Source organism: Caenorhabditis briggsae, assembly GCF_000004555.2.
Source record: "Caenorhabditis briggsae complete genome, chrX, whole genome shotgun sequence".
NCBI lineage: Eukaryota > Metazoa > Nematoda > Chromadorea > Rhabditida > Rhabditidae > Caenorhabditis > Caenorhabditis briggsae.
In genome coordinates, this window is record NC_013491.2 from 14343073 (window position 1) to 14367962 (window position 24890).

General features: G+C 36.6%; 6 protein-coding genes across 6 annotated transcripts; 3 read left to right on the forward strand and 3 right to left on the reverse strand.

The window, feature by feature from the left end:
- Positions 1-1785: 1785 nt before the first annotated feature.
- On the reverse strand, positions 1786-1947 carry CBG27876 (the record flags this gene model as incomplete). Its single annotated transcript, XM_045240105.1, has 2 exons — positions 1786-1827; positions 1915-1947. 2 exons carry the CDS (start codon positions 1945-1947, stop codon positions 1786-1788), a joined length of 75 nt encoding a protein of 24 aa, XP_045097874.1.
- A 477-nt stretch (positions 1948-2424) lies between these two features.
- On the reverse strand, positions 2425-5755 carry CBG00098 (the record flags this gene model as incomplete). The annotated part of the gene is made up of 9 exons (XM_045240106.1): positions 2425-2580; positions 2624-2703; positions 3480-3624; positions 3668-3798; positions 3864-4016; positions 4063-4197; positions 4958-5044; positions 5091-5205; positions 5612-5755. The coding sequence occupies 9 exons, from the start codon at positions 5753-5755 to the stop codon at positions 2425-2427; spliced, it is 1146 nt and encodes a 381-aa protein (XP_045091472.1).
- A 6219-nt stretch (positions 5756-11974) lies between these two features.
- Positions 11975-13097, forward strand: CBG00099 (the record flags this gene model as incomplete). The annotated part of the gene is made up of 5 exons (XM_002645185.1): positions 11975-12043; positions 12401-12500; positions 12546-12732; positions 12778-12916; positions 12966-13097. The coding sequence occupies 5 exons, from the start codon at positions 11975-11977 to the stop codon at positions 13095-13097; spliced, it is 627 nt and encodes a 208-aa protein (XP_002645231.1).
- A 3527-nt stretch (positions 13098-16624) lies between these two features.
- On the forward strand, positions 16625-17519 carry Cbr-col-182 (the record flags this gene model as incomplete). Its single annotated transcript, XM_002645186.1, has 2 exons — positions 16625-16780; positions 16830-17519. The coding sequence occupies 2 exons, from the start codon at positions 16625-16627 to the stop codon at positions 17517-17519; spliced, it is 846 nt and encodes a 281-aa protein (XP_002645232.1).
- A 5577-nt stretch (positions 17520-23096) lies between these two features.
- On the reverse strand, positions 23097-23587 carry CBG27877 (the record flags this gene model as incomplete). The annotated part of the gene is made up of 3 exons (XM_045240107.1): positions 23097-23179; positions 23217-23257; positions 23547-23587. 3 exons carry the CDS (start codon positions 23585-23587, stop codon positions 23097-23099), a joined length of 165 nt encoding a protein of 54 aa, XP_045097875.1.
- Positions 23588-23724: 137 nt separating this feature from the next.
- On the forward strand, positions 23725-23892 carry CBG27878 (the record flags this gene model as incomplete). The annotated part of the gene is made up of 1 exon (XM_045240108.1): positions 23725-23892. One exon carries the CDS (start codon positions 23725-23727, stop codon positions 23890-23892), a length of 168 nt encoding a protein of 55 aa, XP_045097876.1.
- Between the last annotated feature and the right edge of the window lie 998 nt (positions 23893-24890).

Genomic DNA, 24890 nt, shown 5'->3' on the forward strand with positions numbered 1-24890 from the left:
CCCAAAAGTGGTTAACTAGTAAAATGTTTATCAGGATATCAGCAACATTTTACTAGTTAGCCACTTTTTGATATCTTTCACAGAAAATGAGATATATAGGCTCAAAGTGGACGATCCGGGTGTCGTTCTATTAGAGGTTTTACGGTATGTTCAGTGTTTCGAAATTATTTTAATACTTTTCCAACAAGTCCGTATCACGTAGTTTACACTTTTGAGCTGTTTATACAATACACTTTTTGCCTAAAGGTGAAATTTGTGTATAAATACTTCAATCCGTTTAGATTTTCGACAATGTAATTGGATATCTTTTGTTTATTAAAGTGCTGCTCGCATTGGAAGTAAGTAGTGGGGTCATTTTCAAAGTTGTGAAGGATTAGAAATGTGTCTTAGAGTTCAATTCGAGGTCATCCTGGAAATATGATTGAGGGATCTTTTTCTTTGCATTGTTGTTGGGTGTACTAAAAGTGCAATAAGCCACGCCTTGGTCCTGTCTACTGTAGCCGATTTAGACGTTGTGCGAGCAATTGTGTTTTTATTCCAGCGATTTCTTACGATTGTTATAATACTAATAATATCAAACTCGTCGTAAAGTCGTACGAAAAGGTGTTTTTGCGTTGCGCCACCCTACCGCCGTCGAATGTTGTCTACCCCGTCCCGCAGTCCTCTTTCAGAACCCTCGGGGTGTTGAAAAACAAATGAAATAGTAGGCACTGTTCTAGAGAGTAGTCAGACACTCTGAACGTCTTTACGAAAAACACTGAAGCTTGCGTTATTTTTTTCATTTTACACTTGCGCTCCAATTAATATGTTTCCTCTCTGTGTATCTCTTTTTGCCAGCATTTTTTCAACTTTATAGTGATTGTTCATGGTGATGATGACTCACTAATATTGATTTTTTTCAGGGTTCTTCCCGATGGCATGGGCAACTTAGGCCTGAGTTCTTCCTGTCCGCGACGTGTCTAACGGTGAGTTATGGGGATGTCGAAGAGATTCGATGAATATTTCGCAACAGATTTCGACGAGGATAATTGCTTTCATGAGTCTCACTCGATTAAACTTTCAGAAGCTCTTGCATTTTTTGAAAGTTTTTAATAAGGAAAACTTCACATTCACCAACACTAAACAGTGGCAATCAATAACGTATATGTACAAAATGTGTTTTCAGTCGATTTTGAACACGTTCAAGAGTCTGGAGTTTCTCTCTCAAGTTTCAAACCACTTAGAAAATTCTGGAGGGTCTAAAACAAATCTAGAACTTGGGATTTACAAAAATTTTGGAAATGCCCTAGTTTTTTTAGCTATATGCCGGTTTTTTAAGAAAACCTGCTTTTTTACGTTTTCAGTACGAAAAAGGGTCACTTCTTCTAAAAACCATTAAATAGCTGAAACACTTGGATTTTTCGAAAAATTCTGTGCGCGAAACGTTTTCAATCTAAGTTTGTGTTACGCCCTCCAAAGTTTTCAATAGGATTGGAAACTTGACAGCCAAGCTCCAGGCTTCAGAAATGATCCAAAATGGCTGAAAATCAACTGAAAATATGTTTTTGTATAGTTTATTGATCGGCAATTTGTGCATTCCTTGTTTTTAACATTTGGAAAGTAAATTTTTAAAAAAGTTGAAATCCTAATTATTATTTTGAGCATTGAAACGACTAATAACCGGAGAAAATGCATTCGAAGATGTTTTAATACACCTTTAGGATCCCGTTATTCTTTAATAATTTCATTACTAAACAAAGTTAATTTTTAGACCATCGTAAGGAGGATAGTAGCACCATGGAAAGGCTAAACCAACAGGGCCAGTGTTGTGACCGTATACTCAAAATGCTGCGATGTCACCCGGTGTAATCAAGAAATGTTACGTTTTCGCTAGGAGCTAATCAAAATAGGGTGTTTTCAATTAATCATTCCAACTTCCGATATGATAATCGAAAAAATGATCGACATCACCTCAAACATCGACACATTCGAATGAGCCAAAGGAACATCAACGCCTATGCCGACCAATTAGGTAAGCACCATGCCTACAGTTGCCAAAAGAAATTTATCAGCTTTCAGTGCGCATACCAATTGACTCATTCAACCATACACACATGCTCACAACGACTGGTATAACACAGGTGGTCCGGAAACCCCGGAACGGTTGATCGCTGCTATCCTTCCTCAGGCCGCGTCGAGCAAATCACTGTAACTGATCAAATTGCTGTATGGTGGATCAGTGACCATAACAAAGAATGCACAACCTCTTCGGACTTTCTGCATCTAACGGTGGCGCTGTATCTGATGTTTGTATTCTCTAGATGACAATGAAAGAAAGTTGGGATTTAAATGTGTTCTGTTGTACATTTCATGAAAAAGGCTAGATCTGTAAAAAATGTGAGAAAGCCATTTTATTTATATACAGGTGGAAGAAGCGTTTCAAAATTAGGCACAATTAAACCAGTCCTTAGCAAGCGATCTTGGGTACCCGGGCTCTATCCTCATCGGACTACCACTAACTTTCCAGTATTTGTCTCGATAAAACAGAAATGATGCATTGTTGTGCAGTTGGAAAGCAGCATCAATTTCAGGTGGATAATCCTGAAAATCAAAATAAGTCCACAGAAGAGGGATGTTTGTTTACTTTTCCTTCGAAAATAGCTGCAATCAGCTGTGGCCACTTTTGTTGTTTTCCATGACGAGAGTACTGCCAGAAATAAGATTCTGTAAAAATAGGATTAGTGAACATCTCTGATATGTAAATTATTTAGAAGCAAGAAGAGTAGAAAATGGTTTTTCAAATAGCAAAAATTCAGACTTTTGGAGAGTTGTTGGCTTTCAAAATTTAGTTTTCCCCCCACAAAATGATAAAACGGTGGTGAGAACTTCCAATTGAACTTTAAGATCGACCAACTCAGTGTCTCCATCATAACGTGCATAAACTGTTCTAACAGAAATTCCATTTAAAATTACAAAACCAGAAATTTTAGATATCATATTTTGATTTTTTCCTGTCAAAATCTTTAAGTCTTGAAAAAAGCAGTCATTTTTCAATTTTTGAAGAATTTCAGAGTAAACTGAACGAAACTGTTCCGTAGAAACCCAACAAAGCAAGATACCGCATATCCTCTAATAAAAACCCACTCAAACCGTAAACATTTCAGTGCTCATCTTGGAGTTGTTGTTACATTTTCAGATACAAAAGGGCCGATATATCATCAGATAGAAAATTTTACAAAAAGTTGTCAACTACAATAAATTAATACATTTATTAATGTATTGTGTAATCCCAACTTTTCAAAGCATTGGAAGAATTCAGATTTTCCAAACTCTAAATTTGACCATGCATCCTACTGATCCTACTGAAAAAGTCAAAACGAGACATGCGGCACTGCTCGGTACTAATGATGATCGATCATGAATTTCACCGATCTGTCGAACTTTCCAAATGATAAAATCTTAGAAATTCGATATTCAATTGTCATAACCAAAAAACCAACTTTTAAAGAAATACGGTTTCCCATCGTGATGATAATACAACGCAGCACTTATACCATCTGGAGTATCGGTCAATCCTGCTGATATTTTCTTCGGGTAACCTGTCATCATATCACCGTATTTGGTCATTACCCAGTATATGTCTTTCTGTATCATAATTTTTAGCAGGTAAGTATGAAATTGTAAATACCTTGAAGAAATACACATTTCCATGTCGATCAGTGGTAACAGCTTCTAGTGGTCCATCAAATGGGAAAAATTTGATGATTCTTTTGGGGTTAAACTGGTTTCGATTCGTTTTAAACTCGAAGAACATGTTTCCTGCAATAAAACATTTGATAGTTACAAAATAAAAATAATACAAATTTAGCTTATTTGACATTTACCTCTGAATGCCAGCACAGTTCCATTTTTCAAAGTAGTCACTGCATCCAAGAATGGTCTCGTACATAGCTCTGATCTCCAAATGTAATTGGAGTTTGTTCTTTTCCTGATCTTCACAGGTGACCCATACAATCTCTTTACGGCTTGGATGTCATCTAAAATATTTTTCGAATTTGAATGAAGACTAATTGGGTTCCAAACCTTGGTGAAGGTGCATTACGTTCCCAGTGTACTGTTTGTAAAACGGCGCCATTATGGACAAGTGGTTCGCAGAGTGCTTGAGTCCGAGAGAATGGCCAATTTCGTGAACGGCAACTGCATACAAATCGACTCCTTCTGAAGTTGTAGGAATTTACTAGTCAAGTATCAAAGTAGTAATGCATATGCCATACCGTTAATGTAAGTTCAGAGGTTTTTTTTTCGGACATAATTTTTAATGTAGTTTAACTTTCGCAAAATATTATGTGAGTACTATCAAAAGTAAATTAATTGTGCTTTTGTCGATAAACATTGCATTCTGATTTCTGAAAATATGGAAACCCGTTTACAAACTAAAAATGATGATAAATTTTATAAATTCTGTAACTTTTTAGGACTGGACTAACAGTTGCACTTTGATCGTCAACTTTGAATTGATTGTTTTTTTCGGTGAAATATATAGAAAGTTATGTAAATGACAAAATTGATTTGTTATTATTATTAACGTTTTGTTAGTCTACTATTTTAATATTTTTACTAACAACCAAAAATACTGTAAACACTCCATATTTGCACTTTGAGCGCAATTATTTCAATTTCGATGAGAGATATCAAAATTGTTTGACCGGAAACAACTTTGGGGGATATTATGGTAAACATTCTGACAGTTCACATATTCTTGTTATCTCTCGAACTAATTGAGATAATTGAGCTTAACGTTTAAGTATAGGTGCCATTCTTTCCATTAGAGTGTTTACGTTAATTGAGACAAATTTGACGGTTGAGGTGGCTGTATTGGTGATTTTACGGTATTGGTGATTTAACTGTATTGGTGATTTTACGGCGTTCCTAATTTCTGGATATATGTGATTTTATTGAAGCGAAAGCAAAACCATACTTGATTTGTTCGCACTCCACATTTCATCCTCATCAAAATGAACATCTCCTCCATATCGTGGAAAAAACGCATGTGCAAGAATATTTCCTGCAAATAAGTTCCAATATAATTAGGCCTAAAAAATCCAGTAGACCTTTCCCATCGAACGGCTCTCCATCTTCATGATCGCCGGCGGCAAAAACGATATCAATATTAGCTTTCTGTGGGTCGTCATCATTGACAGCAACAAACCAGAGCCTTGTGTGTTCCTCCCACGTATACAAAATGACACAAAAATTCAATTAGTATGTACTTACGCATTTTTTTCAGAGTGGCTAGTTTCTTCTTCTTTTCGGCGAATACTCAACACTTTGACAAGCTGCTTCGAGTCACTTCTTTTTTGCCTCTAATTTAGTTTTTGCACTTTATGCTCTAACAATTAGATGGTTTTTTTTCATTCCCATCCGCAGCCACATATGCGTTCATTTCTCAGTTATCTCCGTTTTTCAAAAACTCTCCCTATTTTTTGAATTTCAACATTTTTCTCACTACGATTTCGCGCCATTTTCACACGTCGAAAACAAGTATTCATATTTGATCAACCCGAAACACGCGGATGATTGTAATACGCACACTGGCTTTCCGTTGCTCGTCGCAAACATAAAAGTGGCGTACCGCAAACGCCTTTGCAAAGACTTCTCTTTGTTGGCTCAAACTCATCCGTTGACTGGGTTGCTTCAATCGGTACGTGATGATGCTCTTGCCCCAGTACGATCCTATAATTTGACTAATTTTTGTGTATAGTGAGGATTTTGACATAATTGGGTTAATTAGTTAACTTCTAGTTAAGTCTGAGGACAGATCCATAGAAAGTGCGAAGATAAGTGGCTTTGTTTCAAAATTTGGCACGTACAGATTATTTATTGAAAATATTTATTTTTATTCATTTTTTAAGTCTCACGATCGGCTGAACTCTTCATTTTTTGTCTCTAAAATTTGTTTTAGAATTGTCATCATCACTAAATTCTACATACATTCTCTAGTCAAAACCAAAAATCAAATGGGACTTTCAAAAGTCATAGAAGTAACTTGAAACTTTGTTCACAAAAATATCCCACCTTCAATCGAATACCTCTTAGCACGCAACCCCGGCTCTGTCCTAGCATCCTGCAATATTATGAGTGATCTTCTTTTTCGATTTCCACTATTATTCTTTTTATCTATTGCCACACCTTTTAAAAGGTACTTACATTGATGAGATATCCAGATAAGAAATAGAATAAGTGCCACCGCCAAACGATCATAATCCGATTATGACCAAACTTCTTGAGAGACACGGATGTAGAAAGTAGTAGGTAGAAGTAGCAATAGAAGGTCAACGGTCTATGGTAATTAGCGAGTTAGGAGTAGGGCGCAGTGTGTCATGAAAAGTCAAAAGGCTTGGTAATGTTGGCCCAGGGGTGACGTTCGCAACCGCCCTTTTATGAGCCATTGTTTCGCTATAAGAGCCGCCTCTTTCACTACTTGATGTAGTTATTCTCAACATCTGCTTTTGAGCTTCCCAGGATTCCAGATGTTTCGAGAGGGTTTTACAACTAAGATATGCATTTTCTTAAGTATAAATATGTTAGGAATAATTTGAAATTGGTTTCAAGAATTGAGTGGCAGTTTAAAATTTGAAAAATATTTGCTAGTCGGATTATTTTAGTAATCCAGACTTTTAGAATAAGGGATTTCAGGGTTTTTTAATCATGACAAGCAAATTAATAAAAATTGTTTTAAATTATTTTTCAGACCCAAATTTGAATGTACAGTACGGCGCAATAAGATTTACGAATACGTGTTTTTCAGCTGATTTTGAATATTTTCAGGGATCTGAAACTCGGCTGTCAAGTTTTCGATCACGTCGAAAAATGTTAAGCGTTTAAAACAGACCTAGATTGAAAACTTTTCATTCACAAAATTTTTAATTAAAAGTTTTTTAGCCACTTGCCGATTTTTGAGAGACACTTTTTTTGCCCGATTTTTTCACCAAAAATGTGTAAGAACTAATGTTTGTTCAAGATATCGGCAAGTAGCTAAAATACTAGGAATTTCCGAAAAATTATGTTATAGTCAGAAAGTTGTAATAATTTTTTTTAAATTGTAATAATTTTTTGTTTTACTCAGAAGTTGTAATAATTTTCTAAGCTGTTTTTTGAAAAAAAATCAGCAGGGAAGTTCATTCAACTAAGGAATTATTTTACAGAATTTGGAGTGTATGATTTCATTCTAGTGGGTCACATAACTAATTTTAATTTTTGCAATACTTGAAATATTGTTTTTATAGTAATCATCCTGTCTATAACATTCTGAAAATTCGATACCAATGTTTTCCTTTAACTATATTTCATTGCTAAGAAATTTTCTAATTGCTCTTATCTATCCGCAACTGTCCACGTCATTTCTCCCGATTTCAATTCAATGATGAATCATATGTGACAGGGAATACCGGCGTGGCGAGCACTTATCCCACAATTTGATCTTTTAGGTGTAACCAGATCCGACGGGAAGATTCAAGTGTTGTTCGTCGTTCTTTCTCTCTGCTTTCTTCCCACCCATCAACTCGAAACTTTTCATCTAAGGATTTGCCTCCATCGCCCCCCGACGTCGTCCTCCATTCTCCTTTCACGCTTCGGTGTTCTAACTGTTGTGAGCGAATGTTTTGTGTGTATGTGTGTCCTCAATTTTATCCTCCACGCTCGTCACTGGTTCTTCCCTCAAATGCGTTGTGAACGGTCGGCCCTTATTTCGTCAAGGACATGCATTTTCCATGAAAACTCAAGTGGCAGAAGAAATAGTCTTCTAGGTTTCTGGAGTCTGAATAAATTATAAACAAGACGTTTGGCATCTTAATATTTTATGAGAGCAAGTTACAGTAACTTAAAAACTCTCGTTTACTTTTTAGAGGCAGATATTGTTTCGTATTTCAAAATACTTGGTGAGCTTTTTTTTCTTGTCATCCCAAGAGCAATCAACAAATTTCGCAACAAAGAAGATTACTTCCACTATTCCTCCCTATTGTTTGCAGAATTTCATTTAATTATGATACTGCTTCAAAACTACTCTCCAACAAAAACTAGGATGAAAAGAAAGTGTTCTCAATGCAGAACATTGCAAAACAAAAGCTCTGAGCCCAAGCCTAAAAAACCATCTTCTTTTCCGTCCCGTCAACATGATGTCGTTTTCTAATCGGGTCCTTGCCATCAGTATGTTTGGCTCCACTCTTCTTTTTCTCTTCTTTCTCTTCACGGTTTCCTCTTCTTTTTTTGTTTCTCTTACCCGCATTCTCTTTTTTTTGGTTTCTGTTTCAACATGCTTTTCGTGTTTATCGCTTTATCCGTGGTCCCATGTTGCTGACCAAAAATTCGTTTTGGCACCCCACCCCGAATGTGTTGTATTATATGTACTTTGTATTTTTGTGAGGCATGGACTGAAAAAACGTTTTGGAATACATTCTGTTGTTCAAAACTACCACAAGTACTGGTTGATCAGATATATAGAACTGGATTAAAATTTTTGGATTCAGAGCAAGGATATTCGGAATAACTTTTCGGAATTTTCTTGGAATCTCGGAATTTTCCGATTTTGAAAATTTGGAACTTTTAAATTTCAAATTTTATAGTAGAACTTTCATTTTTCCAAAACTCCGAAAATAGCTAAAAATTATTTCCGAGGACACTTGTTTTTTTATACATTTTCAGTAAAAAAACGGACCAACAAGGGGTGTGTTTCCGATATCGGCCAATATCTGAAAAACTAAGTATTTTCAAAAATGCTGTGAATGCAACGTTTTTGATTTAGGGTTGTTTTACACCCTCCAAAATTTTCAAAGCGATCTGAAACTTGACAACCGAGCTCCAGGCTCATGAAAAAAAAAACAAATTGGCCAAAAATACATTTAAAATGTTTTTTGGCTATATCTTATTGACCATTACAGTATATCATGAGGAACGTCATTCCATGGGACCAACGATAGCTTCTTGAATTAATTCCAAAGTTTTGATAAGAGAGCTTAATGAATATTCATCAGCGTCTATGTCTGTCAAAACATTGAGCCTTCATTAACGCTTTCCCTCTCAAAGAGAAAAGCAAAACAAAAATTGTCTGATTTTCTCAAATTTTGCTGACGAACACATAATCCTTCCGACAAACAATTTTTTCTTCTATTTGACCTTCTGTGTAAGCGCTTTTCCACTCACAAAAAAAGCACAAAAAATGTCTTTCTGTTTTCCAAGTTTTCTCTACAGTATGATTCACCCGAAAGCTAAAAACGAATAGTACGAGATGATGTCGGAATCGGGATCCTTGTGGGATCGTAAATTTTGTTTAATTGCCTTCTTTCACGCGAATATCACGGTGGGTGGTCCTTTTTAACCGATGACTTCCCGCCGATTTTGACCATTTTCCCGTCTTTGTTCACAATCAGTCCGCCTATTTCATCCGGATTTGTGAACTTTTTTTGGTGGTATATTCTTTTCATGGTTAAAATTTTTTTTTCTGAATTGTTATTGAATTCGAAATTTCACAAAATCAAAACTCAAAACTACAACTTATGTTTCTTTGATTACTTGGATTTCGGCAGCACAAGATCATAATATTCTTAGTTTCATTTTCGTGTTGTTATGATCCCTTTTCGTTTTAGAATCCATTGAAAATTCCAATTCAAACGAATATCTTGCCTGTATTTCGTAAACAAACACGTGTCTCTAGAAAAACCAACTCACATGCCATTTTTCTTTTCATCGATTTTCGATTTTCTCCCTCAATCCCTCAATTTTTTCTATGTCTCTTAGTTTTTGTTACTGTTTCTTCTTTTCCGCTCATTTTTTACCTTGTCCACACACCACTGGTAAACTTCGAGGGTCGCTCGGCCACCAGCCAGCCGGTTCTTTTCAAAAAATTTTTCTGCCACTACACAGGTTTATTTTTGTTTTTTTTCAGTCTTACAGAATTTATTGATTTTCTAGAGAGCGTTGTTTTTTCTTGTTTGGGAAAACTAGCGAAATTAAGTTTTCACTGTCCCATTCTAGGAGTGCCGTTCGTTAATTAGAAATCTCTCCTTGGCTCCCTCTCTCCAGCCAAACAATGCTTAATCAATTTCATTCTTGGTACTTCTGCCAGTGACATTTTTGTTTTCCAAATGTTTTTTGTTCCAACTTCACTGGTCCAACGAACCTTAGTAGGCGGAACCGGGACCAATGCTCGGAACCTTAGAGAGTAAGAAAATACGCTTGGGATAACCGAATGTTGCAACAAGAATTGGAAAATGAATACTCAAAGGAAGCGGAAGTGTGTCCAGAGCAAACAGTATTTTTTTTTGAATATGTTTTACAGCGTCCCTCCCGTCCCACACAACCTTTTTCAATTGTCACCAAAAAGTAAAAATTCATAATAGAAGCCTGACTGATTCATCATCGTCCACCCTCCACCCGCTTCCGATGATAATGCACATCGGAAGTTTGTCGCTTCCCTGTCAGATGTCCCGATTCACGCCTTCCTGTCCTTTTTCTCGAAGAATCTCTCCTCACCTTTCCTTTTCAAATCACCAAACATAAACATTTCGACTTTTCACTTTCCATCCTTTGTTCAAAACCTCATATTGCCTTTTCTTCCAATCTTTTCCGTCAATCATATCAATTTGTTCCGGTAGAATACATCTTCACACAAAGGCGACAATTTTTCCTGGCCATTCTATGTAAAAATTCTCCTGATATTATCTGAAAAAAAAAATTATGGGGCTCATATCCAATTATAATTAAACTTCATTCATTCTAATTACTTCCAGTAAACAATTACAGTGAGAGATGAAAAAAACTCTTCTAGAACTTTTGTTGTTCTCTGTCCTGTTCTATTTCCGTCAGATGAACAGAATATTTTCATGCTTCATGTCCTTCCAGATGTCATTGGGTATCCCTCTTACGAGCAGTAGTCTTCCTTCCTCGAGTTCTTTTTCTTTTAGCGTTTATTTTTCCGTTGACGTCATACTAGTAAAAAAACGTAAGGAGGTAGTTCGGAAAATTCGAAGCTTCAGTTTTCCAAAGAGCACCCTATGATGTAACGTTTTCAATAAATTTTCAGACATTTTCATCAATCTTGATATGAAATTTGTAATTTCAAATTACAAATCTCACCCGTTTGAATTTAATTATTCTGACAGTATATGACATCATTTGGAGCTCATTGAAAAAGTTTCCCAGAACAATGCAAGTAAAATAAGAAAAAAAAGACTAGTTATTGTTATATTCTATGTACAATGACTAGAACTGTTCCGTTTTTTTTTTCTTCTCCTCATCACACCCTCACTTTTGTTCTTCTTTTCACTCCTCTTTTCAGTTTCAACCTCATGTCCGTCTTCTTTACTTTTTTATGACGACCACGACAACACCAATTCGCCTCTTTTTTTTCTGATGACCTGAAGAGGAAACAACCTTGTCTTTTCTTAGAAGCAGCGTGCTGAGAGGCGTTTAATTGACCATAAATGGTCAGGCGGCCAAATCGAGAAGTTGCAAATTACTATTTTTTTGGATAGGGACGACATCGGGGATTTTATTTGGGATTGAAACCAACTTGCCGCCTTAGTTGCATTTTTGGGTCATTGCATTGTATATAAGACTCTGTGAACACTATTACTCTGTAATTTAGTTTTGGAATGAGTAGCTTTGTTACGTGATCACTGGAACGTGCGATTCATTTCCTTTGCTCTCTAACTCCTGAACCGGAAAGTCCCAAGATCAGTGACGAAAATGAAAAAACCTCTAGTTTTTTTTTCATCAAGTTAATGGATTTCTTTTTCCACGTTGACTTTTTTATTACTCATCTGCATATTGTTATTCTAATATAATTGAAAAGAAAAAAATATTCTCCAGCCTATTTGTCATCTAAAAATTCACCTGTTCATCTCTATTCTATTTTTTGTTCTGTTCCGCCAAATATTAATTTGTTTTTTTTTCAGATTTCATCCGGATTTCGGTAACTCAAGCTTTCTGAACGATCGAAATGATCTACTTCTTTGGCATTGATGATTGGCTAACATCGTCTGGAAGAACCTGCAACACCAGCATGAAGGTAAGGAATATACACAATACCAGCCAATAAAATATATAAAAACGTATTTTCCATTCAATTTTTGGGCATTTCGACCGTTTTCAGAAGTCTGCTGCTCGGCGGTCAAGTTTCCGTGCGTTTTGAAAACTTTTAGAGATGTAAAACAGACCTAGATCAAAATTTCTGTTTCCACGGAATTTTTTTGATTCCCAGTTTTTGAGCTATGTGAAGATTTCTAAGTCAACGTTTATAAAGTTATTGGAAACTTGATAGCCGAGCTTCACACTCCTGGAAATTGTGAGAATGGTCAAAAATAAACTGAAAATTTTGTTTTTGTATATCTCATTGTTTGAAGATGCAGAAAAATTTAATTTACAGAAGTCAATACTGTGTTCTGTGATTTTCATAATGATTTTTGCTGCTGGAATCGCCCAATTCTTCTTCATTGACCATTTCAAACTGGTAGTTCCATCAATTGGTGAGTCTTTTATTATTTTTACTTGAAAACATGAAGATTTTATAGGTCATGCGGTTCTCTTTCTATTCGAGATGATTTGTTTCCTTGTGCTCATCAATGCTCTTTTCAACGAACGACCACTTCTTTTCCTCCCATTCGTTATCACAGAACTTGTCCGATGCGTTTGCCTTCTCATAGTTATTGGTCTGTACATTGTGAAAATGTTTCAAGTGCAAGGACGCGAAGACGTTCGGTAATATTATTTTTCCGATAAATAATTTGTATCTTATGTTTTCAGCCCAAACATTGTCCTCCCAGCTCTTCATTACGACAATGAACACAAAACAGTGAAGATGATGGTCAAATTGGTCTTCCATTTAATTTTTGTTTTCTTCGTTCATCTCATCCTTGCAGGAATCGGATACCGATGCTATCAGGTACAAACATCGTGGCTTAACCTTAAATATGTACATTCAAATTTGCCAGATTTACTCCTATGGCACCGGTAGAAATCGGATGAATCACGCCGACTATCGTCCAACTCAACCATTACACACAGTAATTGTGCTCGAGCAACCGATTGAACAAGCAATGTATGGAAAAAAGCCAGTCAACTAAAACGAAAACAATTTTTTAAACAAAAACCAACAAGAAATATATCGAGCGGGTCTTTTTTGAATCTCTAGAATCTTCTGAATCCTCTTCTCCGTTTTTACTTCTAACGAATTGATTCCTTTGACCCGATTGCTGAATACAAATGTATACACCTCTCTGAAAGTGTGCTGTAAAATGTTTTTCATTGTAAACTTCACGTGATTTAATGATTTTCAAAATTTCGATAAATCTGTAACTAATTTCATTTTTTCCTCATTTTTTCCAGCTTGCACAATTTGCTTTATACAGTATTACTCAGTAATTTGGCTGTTGGCTTTCAACTTTCTGTTAAAAGTGGCTGGGTCCGGCTTTTGCACGAATATTGGTCAGGTTCAGGCCGGAACTTGCCCAAAAACTGGTATAGCGGGCCATGGTCAGATTTTGGTAGAAATATGAAAGTTGAAATACTATTTGGTTGGAACCTTGTCATAGTTTATCGGAGTTTGGTTGGCTCTAGTAGTGATCTTACCGGAATCAGAACAACATTCGATTTTTTGTTTCTGACCACGCCCGACAAAGCCCACAAATAACCATTTTTGTTGAAAATAGTTGACTTTGGGTGTCTCAAATAGTGTATGCAAAACTCCGATCCAGAATCAAAGTCCCTACAGTCTGCAGATTATTAAATTAAATGAAAGATCTTTCCCAATAAATTTCGATTTTTAAAAATTAACATAAACGCCGATTACCAGTTTGAAACTTATCAATTCAACAGGGCTATTTTCAAGCTCACATGGCTCAAAAGTCAGTTTTTTGGCCGCGTCATAATTATTGGACACTCCTGGAAAATGAGAAATCTGAAGTTTTTCAGGGAAAAATGTTTAAGTTTTTTTGTTGAAAGTTGTCAAAACAGTTTCAAAACAACTTGCTTTGACAATATACACAATTATTGATCCCTCTATTCAAGTTTCAGGAAAAAATTTCAGACATTTTCGTCATTTTCAGATTTTTTGGAATAAATTGTGAATAACTTGACTTCTAGTTAAGCTTTTAAGCTGAAATTGATAGAAAATATTTTACGAGGGCTCATGATCAAGTTTCCAATGTTCTAGGTATTTTGAGAATTGACAGCTCAAAAATGGCGCTAAATGTTTGTACTGAAAAAATATTGCGGGATCGAAAAATTTTGACCGCTGTAGATAATGTTCGAAAGAAGATCTAAATGATCAAAAATGTCATTAAAGTTGACGATTAGTACGGAATGAGAATTTTCAGTCTCAAAATCAAGTTTTTCACCAAAATCAGATTTACCGAATTTCAAGGGCAGATTTGGAAATTCAAGTTTTGCTCAAATTAGAAACAACAGATCAAAATATCATAACGACAGTGAATATACAATTCAAATCACTGCAACAATGTTTCCCACTATTCAGCCAAAAAGCTCATCCAGGAGCCAAGTTATCCACGATTTATTTGAAAAAATCTAAAAATGACGAGAACGTCTGAAAATAATTTTTCATAAAACTTGAATAGAGGGATCAATAATTGTGTATATTGCCAAAATAAGCCATGTGAATTTGAAAATAGCCCTGTTGAATTGATAAGTTGTACACTTAGGTTTTTTCACAGGTTAAATCGGACTGCGTTTACAGATTTCTTTCAGCATTTATGGTTTTTTTCAGAAATCGGCACAAATGGGAAATTCTACACGAATGGGAAATTACAAGATTAATTAGGACATTCCAAGTTTTCTATTTTTAAGTAAAGAGGTTTAGAGGCGTTTTCAGTATGTTTTCAAGAAACGTCTCAAACGGAAAATTTGAGCTCATTAAAACAAAATAAAAAATTTCAAACAATTATATTTTTGAAAATAGTCAAAACTTACAACTTCGAGTTTTATCCTAAAGTTTTGATTACCCTAATTACTCCGATAGAATGAGTCACCTCACTTAAACCTTTGAGCGAATTTTTATCGGTTCCTGTCAGAAATATCGAACAGTGATAAACATGCAAAATAATTTTGATATATCAATAAACGTTTTGCCAGTTAACCTTTTCATATATCTTCAACAGGTAATGAGATAAATGGGCTCGAAGTTGACGGTTTTTCATTCTTAGAGATTCGTTCTTCCGGAATTTTCATGAAGTGAGAACAACTCACATGGAAGAGCAAATTTTGAAAACTCCGACAATCAAAACGACACTGATTTTTTTGTTTACAGTTTTGTAAACCTGAAAATCCATAAAGACATGTTTCAAAAAATCCATAAAGACATGTTTCAAAAAATCCATAAAGACATGTTTCAAAAAATCCATAAAGACATGTTTCAAAAAATCCATAAAGACATGTTTCAAAAAATCCATAAAGACATGTTTCAAAAAATCCATAAAGACATGTTTTGTCATCTTGCTCGAGCGCGAAGTTTACGATTACAGCAACTTTATCTGTATGTTTTCTTAGAAAATTTCAAAACTAGAAACCTTTCAAAATGGATAATATAATTTTTCAAACATCAATGAAACAGACATTTTGCCTTCTTCAATGCTGAAAATCGCCTATTAAGTAATTCAGGGATGAAAACGTTTTATGATTATTCGGAACGTTTATTAACCGGACTATATACCCTGTCCAAGTTATAGAGGTAATATAATCTCAGTTTAGCTTCAATTTCTCTATAATTTCATTCCGTTTTCATCATCATAATTACATATACAACCAACGCATTTGAATGCCAGACACATCGCCATGATCATCCGCTTGGGTCGGCCGGACATCTCCGTTCGCATAGTCGTACATAGTCGTCATGTAGTCGTCGCATAGTCCCATGTGTCAAACGGTCGCGCAGGTGAGACGGTGAGATGGAAAAAATGCGCAATCAGTAGTTGCGTAAAAAACGTTTTATTAAAAAAGTGATGCGTTTACGCAAAGTTGTTCGGCGAGTTTTTACGTCATGAAGCGGTTACTGATTGTGGAAATAATAGATATAGGTGTTGGTCCCTTTATGGTGCACAAGATCAAAAAATGGAAAAAACAAAGGAGACGTCCGTGTTTTGAAGGGAGCAAAAATTGTAACTTGATATGCTAGAAAATAAATTATTTGAGAGTCTGTCTATTCAAGAAATTCTGATGTACACATTTGTTTTTTACTCATGAACAAAGAATTGTTAAAGCGCTTGAATGGCAAAGAACACAGCTAGACATCAACACTACTCAAAAGTTCTGAAATAAAAATCCCCTATAGTTTTTTAGTGATTCTAGATTTCTAGTTGTTTTCTCACACACCAGTCTCACAGTCTCACAAACCTTAGCTGTTTGGATGACTTTCCCTGTCGAGATATTATCATTATTAAACTTTCAATCTCATGCCGCGAACAACTTTGGCGAGACGGCATCAGACGCGGACGATTGAACCCGCCCCATTGAGTGTAAGCGACACCTAACGGCCACCACCAGGTTTTCTCCTACCGCGCATCGTCCCTCCCTACCATCATCTAACCGTATAAAAGCCTCGACAAGCACTTGAAATTCCAACATTCACTGATTCTGAATCATGAGTGACTCTGCTCGTATTGCAGCCTATGGGGCTATCACCATCTGCACCGTTAGCATTGCTGCTACCCTATTCTATCTCCCCGTTTTCTTCTCGAGAATCGACAATATCAGAACTTCTCTGGCATTCAGCATGGAGGAATTCAATACTCTTCAGGTTTGTGTTACTTGATATTGTATATCCAAGATGACTGAATTATTTATAGGCAGAGGTCTGGGGAGATATGGTTCACCTTCGTGGAGAGATGCCAGGATTGAAGAGACACCAAGTCAAGAGACAGGCTGGAAATGAGCAATGTAACTGCGATCAACAGAACTTGTGCCCATCTGGACCAAAGGGACGTCCAGGACCGGACGGACTTGACGGACTTCCAGGAACTCCTGGAGAGCAAGGAGAGCAAGGACTCGCAGGAATCGCTCCAGAAGCCGAGAAGGCTAAGGATGGATGCCGTGTCTGCCCACCAGGACCATCGGGACCACCAGGATACCCAGGACAGCCAGGACCGCAAGGACTTCCAGGAAACCAAGGAGACCAAGGAGAGATCGGACGTGAAGGATCACCAGGACCACAAGGAGCTCCAGGAGATATGGGAATGATGGGCGACGCTGGAAAGGAAGGAGAGAAGGGAGTGCCAGGACGTGAAGGAGTTCGCGGAGAGAAGGGACCATCCGGACCACCAGGACTTCCAGGACTTGTCGGACCAAAAGGTTTCTCTGGAAACTCGGGACCACCAGGAAATCCAGGAGAGCCAGGACCAGAAGGAGAACAAGGGCCAGCTGGAAAGGATGGAGCTCCAGGATACGACGGAGGATTCGGAAACTACGGAGAGCCAGGACAACCAGGAGAGGACGCCGGATACTGCAAGTGCCCAGCCAGAAAGCAGAGAAAACATTAAATATTTGTATATTCTGAACAGTTTTCAATATTCAATAAACAAATTTGCATCAAAAAAGTGTTTTTAGAGAAAAAAAACGTTCAACAAATTTTTTCCGAGCTTTGTCGGTAGCACCGAAAATTTTGAAGAAATATTTTTTAAATGTTGTAAATTGCTTCTTACGGTGTACGCAAGTTCTTGAGTTAATTTAAGACATTCGGAACTTTCGAAACTCAGAACGTTTTGGAAAACTTGAAAATTCAGAAATTCAGAAACTCTGAAAATTGAACAATTGAAATGGGCGAGAAAAATACATTTTCTGAAGGAAATGTGAATTTTTGGAGTTTATAGAGTTTTATAATACCTTCAAAAATTTGAAAAAAAAAACAATTTCGGAATATGAAAATATCGGAGCTGCTGGAACGTCCAGTTATTCCTAAACAAATACTTTGGGGCCAAAAATCGAAGTTTGAAAAAATGACTGAAAAATTTTTTCCAATACCAAAACGATGCTTTTTTTTCGCATGCATCCAGTATTTCTTCAGTTCCTCGATTTTTTGAAGTTTTTATTTTCCATATTGAAATTTATTGGATTTTTTGGAATGCTCGGAATCCCGAATTTTGAGTTTCACATCATTACTTCCCTATTTCTTCCCCCAAAATATAAAATGTTGAAAAAATAATTTAACGATCCGACAATTCAGATGATCAGAATTGAACAAACTTAAAAAAAAAAATTTCGCGATTTGGAAAGTTGGGAACCTTCAGAAAAAGAATCATAAATTCTTGGCGGTAGATCAAAAAAGGCAAACTAGTCTATAAACATTTTTCATCAATCTTCAAATATTTTTATCCTATTCTCATGACACACAAATAATAATGAGGTACCAATCGATATTCCACTACCCGTCCTCCTCATTCACCACCACTATCTCACTCCGCAATCGGCTCACCAGATGACCCTATTGTTTTTCTTATTATGTCTGCGCCTCCTAATTTCCGTCACTCTCTAACCTCTTCGTCACAGTTTGCGTATGTTGTGCGCTGAGAATTGGCAGAGACTGTGTGATGCAAATGTGCGCGGCTGACATTGCCGCGTCGTTCGAATGTATTTGTTTTACCACGTGCGCTATCCTTTCCTGTTGTTTCGCCCTTCTTCGATTTTGAGTAGCTACTTCTCGAGAGATAGCCGGTGATCAAAGCCCCAAAGCAAATATTATTGTTTCTCGAGAACATGCACTAATTTTCCTTTTGATTCAGGAGTGTTTTCGTCTTCCCGTTTTTGTTGCAAATATTGAGTTGGATTGAAGGATGTGTTCGTATTCATAAAATGATTCTGAATAGATAAGTTGTGGATTCTGAAAGAAATATCTCGCTACAAAATTTAGAAAAAAAATTTGATTTCGAATTCGTCATTCTCTTTTTTTCTCTCTATCTCTATTTCAAAAGAGAATAAAAGCTTCAATTTTATGACCTTGTTCCCCAGCATCTCCTTGGAAACCTTGCTCTCCATGCCCATCCCACATCTTTTTTTGAACCTTTTTCCTCCCACCCGACTTCCTCCAGTTGGCTCTCACAGAACTGACTTATTCATTCTTCTCCATTTCCAATATTTTCTGCTTTTCCCTCTAAGATCGCATACTCAAAATCACAAACGCGTTCCTTTTTTGTTTCAGAAGACGTCATTCATCGGAAGTGACGACGACGACAACGCCTAACAGTATCGACTACAAGTTTGGAGGTTAAGAAGACGACACCGATCGATCTCCGATCTGCATTATTGACGAGGTTTGAACTTTGGCTTTTTGTTTTCAGGAAAAAAGGGGAAAAATAGAAAGTTCTCAAAATTGAAAAATATGTAAAATCAGGAAACCCCCGTGATTGGGAAAGGGAAAGTCATCGTTTTTGAAGTATGATGCGTTGTGGAACTTTTCGTCAATTTTCCGAGTTTCGCCGGCACTTTTCTCTGAAATTTGTGCAATCAGTCGTCTAATCGTCTATTCTCATTTAATCAAGGGTCACGTGAATTGTATTTTTCATTATCATCTAGGACTTTGCATCTTCCCGAAATGATCAGTTATCAGCATTCGACATTTGACGAAAAATGTCAATTTGTTGCGAAGTTTGAATTTTTAGAGTCGACGTTTTAGAAAAGTGTCGTATCCCGGAAAATTAGTGAAAATGGCTCTGCGTTACTTCGAAACTAGCCATTTCGAAACTGTCGTAATACAGGCAAATAGAAAATTTCATACTCCAAAAATAATGTTAGAGTTTTCAAATTGGTTTCTCTAATAGAAAACATTCTGAATTCCGAAAAACATAAATATATTATTTCTTCAAAATTTTTAATGAAGTTTTTGAGTTTCAGAATGTGCTCTATCGAAAAAAAACTTATTTGAAAGCCTGAATTACCACGGTTTCGAAACAATCCGTTCCGAAATGACTGGTCTCCAGGTGACGCAGAAGGACAAGTTCTGATATTTAAAAACGTTGCAAAATTCAAATAGAGTTTCAATCCCTCGAAATATTTTCGAATAGGTGAAATAGTTTCTCATCAAAACTAAATCTGCCTCCCCTAGAAACCGATTTTTTTCCAAAATTTCTGTTTCTTTTTAGAAAGATCTTTATCGAAAAACGTAAGATCCAGGAAAAAGTGACCACTTGACCCTCAGCTCCTCGATTTTACACTCTAGCTGACACATTGTATCATTTATCAGTGTCGTCGTTGTCTTTCCACTTTTCATTTCCTTTGGAAATAATAGTGAGAGATGTCCGGATAGAAAAAAAATCGTGGGCGAAAGGAAATGAATAGAGGACTATGGAGATTGGAGCTCATCCCGGAGGATTAGGAGCTTCTATTGGGAGGTACTTTGTAGTGGGATTATCCTTTCGGATTTTCTGTCCCTCCTCTGAAGGAAAGCAAGGAGAGAGAATAGGATCCTTGTAAGTCTAGAAATCTTGTGAGTCAACTTCCGCGTTTGCATATTTCATCTAGAGCAGCTCTCAACGAACACACCTAAAATCTTCGCATTAACAATTCCAAAAAACTTTTGTATTCAAGTGCATCTTCTCTCTTTTGAAACATCCGAAGCTCTTAGAAAATGTGTGCAAGATCAAAAAACCGAGCTTTTCTCCTTCTTATGTTTTTTCCTTGATTAGGAATGGAAGTGAGTGCTTTCATCCTCTTTCATTCTATCCCATTCCCTTCCATGTGAATTTATGCATTTTGTGTGTTGCACTGAACCAGCACCAGGAAATCTCATTTCCTTTCATTTTGGTCCGCGTTTTTGCAAACAGGGAGTTGGTCCGGTGTGGTTTCTTTTAGAAAAAATGCTCTTTGTCTGTTATTCATACACGCAGCTGTATGTTGACACTACACAAAACACATATATGCATAACTTTAGACTTCATTGAATTAATTTCTCTACAAAGACATCTGTTGATTAGAATACCTGATTACCAGAATAGAGCTGTCAAGTCGAATCAAGTCTATTTAGACATGGTCGCGATTGATCTGATCTTTGTGATTATCAATCTTCCGTTCCTTTTCAATTCAAACAATCAATTTCCTATTTGATTGATAAGTGAGATTGCCTTGTAGTTTATGTATTAGATGGTCAAAGTTTAAACGATCCATTTAGAGATTTTCGATGTTCTCAATTCTGGAGTAGTTAAAAATGGTTTGAATCAAAACGGAATAAAATCTGTGAGATATTGATTTTTTCAAAATTCTATCGAAATTGTGATGTCATGAAAACCGAATTTAGTCGAATTTCGAATAATAGTTTCACAGTTTCTCAATAACAATAAAAAATTGGAATTGGGGAAAAAAGTATATTTGAAAGTAAGTTCATAATATTCAAAAAATTCAAAAATTTGGAAAAAAAACCAATTTCAAGTTTCGGAAGAAAATTAGATTTGCAGAATAGATAATTTCAAGCATTGCGATATTTTTTTTCGAAAATATTTTGGATTTCTCAGAAATGAATGTTCTCAGATCTTTTTTGTTAAACTCTTCTGTTCATATCAGTGACCTCTGAATGCCCTCGACTTCACTACTTTCCTATCTTTTGCACAAAACTCTGGCTCTTTTTGCTCTTGTTTTAAGTACTGACCAAACCATTTGCCACGCAATACTTTGAACTTTTTGTTTGCACACGTGCGCGGTTCGGTTTTTGAGATTCCGCTTCGTCTCGCCATCTCAAATTTGTTTTCTATCGTTCCATTCATCCATTCCTACCAATTCAAAACGAAACGTTTTTTTGTAAGCGCCCTATATCATATACTACCATCATCCTACTCATCTCTGACGCTTTGCACCTTGGTCCTTCTTCAAAACCACCCAATACATTTCTGTCTGAGATCAGCAAAAGCCACCGGGGGCAAACGTGACAATTGCTGTGAGAATGGGAGGAGAGAAACAGAGGGAGAAGAGGAGAAATGATGAAGCTTCGGGTTCTGTGACCCTTCAATTCTTAATGTGTCGAAATGTAGTCGTATATTAAAGAATATACCTCTTTCAGTCAGCATCTATTAATTTCTTCTAATTCATTTTACTCTTTTGTTTCTGTCCACTTGTTTTTCTCTCCGTTTGCATTGGAATGCGATTTCTAATCGACCAAGGAACACTGAGTCTTTCTCATTTCCTCTATTTTTTTTCCTTTTCTATTCAGCAATTTAATCATTTCCAACCAGTATGCTAATCTGTTTGTTGTCACAATCCGTTCTGTCTGTTCTTTGTTCCGGAAAAAACGAAGCCAAATGAAAAATGAAGGAGGACTAGCAGTTATCATTGTGGAGATAAAAACGACATGTGGTGGCGATGAGGGTCGAGACTCATTGCAACATGATAGATATCTGATTTTCCAAGTAGCCAGAGAACTCTGGTTTTTGGGTTACAGCGCTGGTCCCGGATATATGAAAAACGTGTTTTCCAGTTGGTTTTGACCATTTTCAGAAGTCTAGAGCTCGGTGGTCAAGTGATCAGTTCGAAAATTTTTGAAGTTATAAACAGATCTAGATTGAAAACTAACTTTGCATTCACAGAATTAAAAAAATCCTATTGTAAAGTTTTCAATCAAGGTCTGTTCTTTAACCTCCTAGATTTTCAAATTGATCCGACACTTGACAACCGAGCTCCACACTCCTGAAAATGGCCAAGATCAACTGAAAAACACGCTTGTCATATACTCATGGCCGGCACTGTAGATATTAGGTTTTTGAATCAAACTATTAAGATTTTCCCCAAGAGTCTAGCTTCCATCAATCTGAAAATAAAAATTCAGCCAATCTTTGAGAGCTCTCTTTAAAAAAAACAACATAGATGTCTGAAAATCTGCCCTCGCCGTTCTCTTCCATTCCACCACCCCTCCATTGTGTTTGTTCTTTCATCCCTTCCTTCTCACTAGCTTTTTCTGTCTCTCTTCCCTTTCAATGAGAATAATAATCATGCAAAAGCCGAAAAAAGATATTCATCGTTCCATTTCGTTCTCCACAACCATTCTTGCAAAAACAATTTCTAACCCAGAATGTTCCATTCGTTTCGTCGCTGTGTTATCACCCCATATGATGATCTTTAAATTTTCCCTTTCTTCTGTTCTAATGAAAAAAAAAACACGTTGAGAAGAGAGGAAAATAGTCTGAAGATGAAAAAGGGTAACCCCCAAAAAGTTTCCAATCGCCTTCCCTCCCATCAGCAGTGCCTTTCTTATCATCAACAGTATATTTTCACTCCGCCTTTTCGCAACATGCCTTTGTGTCTCTTTCGTAAACACTCTTTTTTTCTGTCAACTGTCTGATATTGTGTGTGTTGGACATACGCAACACAACCAAAAGTCCAACAGACTCCGCCCCTATAAACTGTGCCCTTCGCTCCAGTTTTTGTCTGTACAAATACGTGGACGTTTCGTCGGCCAACTGCTCGTTTTTGATTAGCCAGCCCCGGCTTGTTGCAAAAGCAGCAACAACTTTTATTGCAAAATTCGTTTTCTATTTATATTAAAAAAAGAAACCATTCATTGAATAATATAATCAATGAATCACTGTAACTTCATACCACGTGAGACCTCTTCCCCGGCCGTTCCGTTCATTTCCTTTTCCTCTCCTCAAATTCAGCGTGTTCTCCTATTCTCCCACACCACTCGATTGTTTTTTCAACTGGTCAACATGACGATGGTGGCTTCTCTCATTTCGCAAACATTTTTTTTTCGCAAAAAAAAACCGTCACATGTTCGGTCTCCATTCTCGACGGCTCTTCACTCAAATGTTTGGTGTCTTGGATATGAGCCAAAAACTTTATTTTTATATTCTCAATTGTGTTTTTTTTCCTTGGTTGTTGTTTTGTGGTCAGGCGGACTGTAACGTGACTCAAGATTTTAGTCATTATAAGGAGTAGTTGTTATGATATTTGAATAGTCTAACTTTCTGCAACAGTAAATGTTTTGAATTCCTTTGGTAAACATGTTTACAATCTATTTTTGTATTGAGGATGTCTGAAAAAAGTATTTTCGGTCGGAAATACATTCACACATCCTCTTAGAAAAAAAATGCACTATGTCTGTACTATGCTTTAATCCGTGGGTGCTCCATTTTCCGTGGCTCTCTCTCTCACATACCAATGTTCAATAATAAATAGCCGCCTTCAATCAAAAATTTTTTCCGTCTGTCTCACATAGGAAATGTATGGGAGGAACCCTATTTCCTCCTCATAATTTTTGGCAATCAATGGTTGGTGCTAGCTAGTAGTATTGCGCATAAATAAAACAAATGAAAGGACAGATGAAAAATGAGGCGTATGAAAAAAAGCGTGTTTCATTCAAAATGCTGATGCTTGACGGGGGGTGGGACCCCCAGAATCGAGTAGTGTCTCATGTGAGAGAGCCACCACAAAAAAGGGAAGGAAAAATAGTGAATACGCAGCGTGTTTCAAGAGACCACAGAATGTAGTGAGAGATATGCTAACTGAGCGCGGTGAACTGGGAGGGCCACACAGGCAGTGTGACGGGCTAAAATTGTAGGAAGAGAGAGCCTTAGCGTCTCTTTTTCTGACCAAGGCGCCACGTGAGTTTGTAGTGAGTAAAGCAGTTGAAAAAAAAATAGGAAAAAGAAGGAGAAGAAAGAGCAGAGACATTTTGTGCTGTTGCATTTCATTCTCATCTTTTTGCTTCACATAGTCATTCTTCTTTGTCATTTTCAATCCTCATCATGTTCTTAGGAAGCAGCCGTGCAAATTTTTTCCCTTCTTTTCCATCTCAATGAGTTTCCAAAGATCTCAAAATTTCTTTTTCATACCACTTTCTGAACATTTTTTCTAAATACATTTTCAGCCTCGGCTCTTCTTTGGTCGTCTAAAACCAATTCTCAAACAAATCAACTTTTCAACACTATCCAACC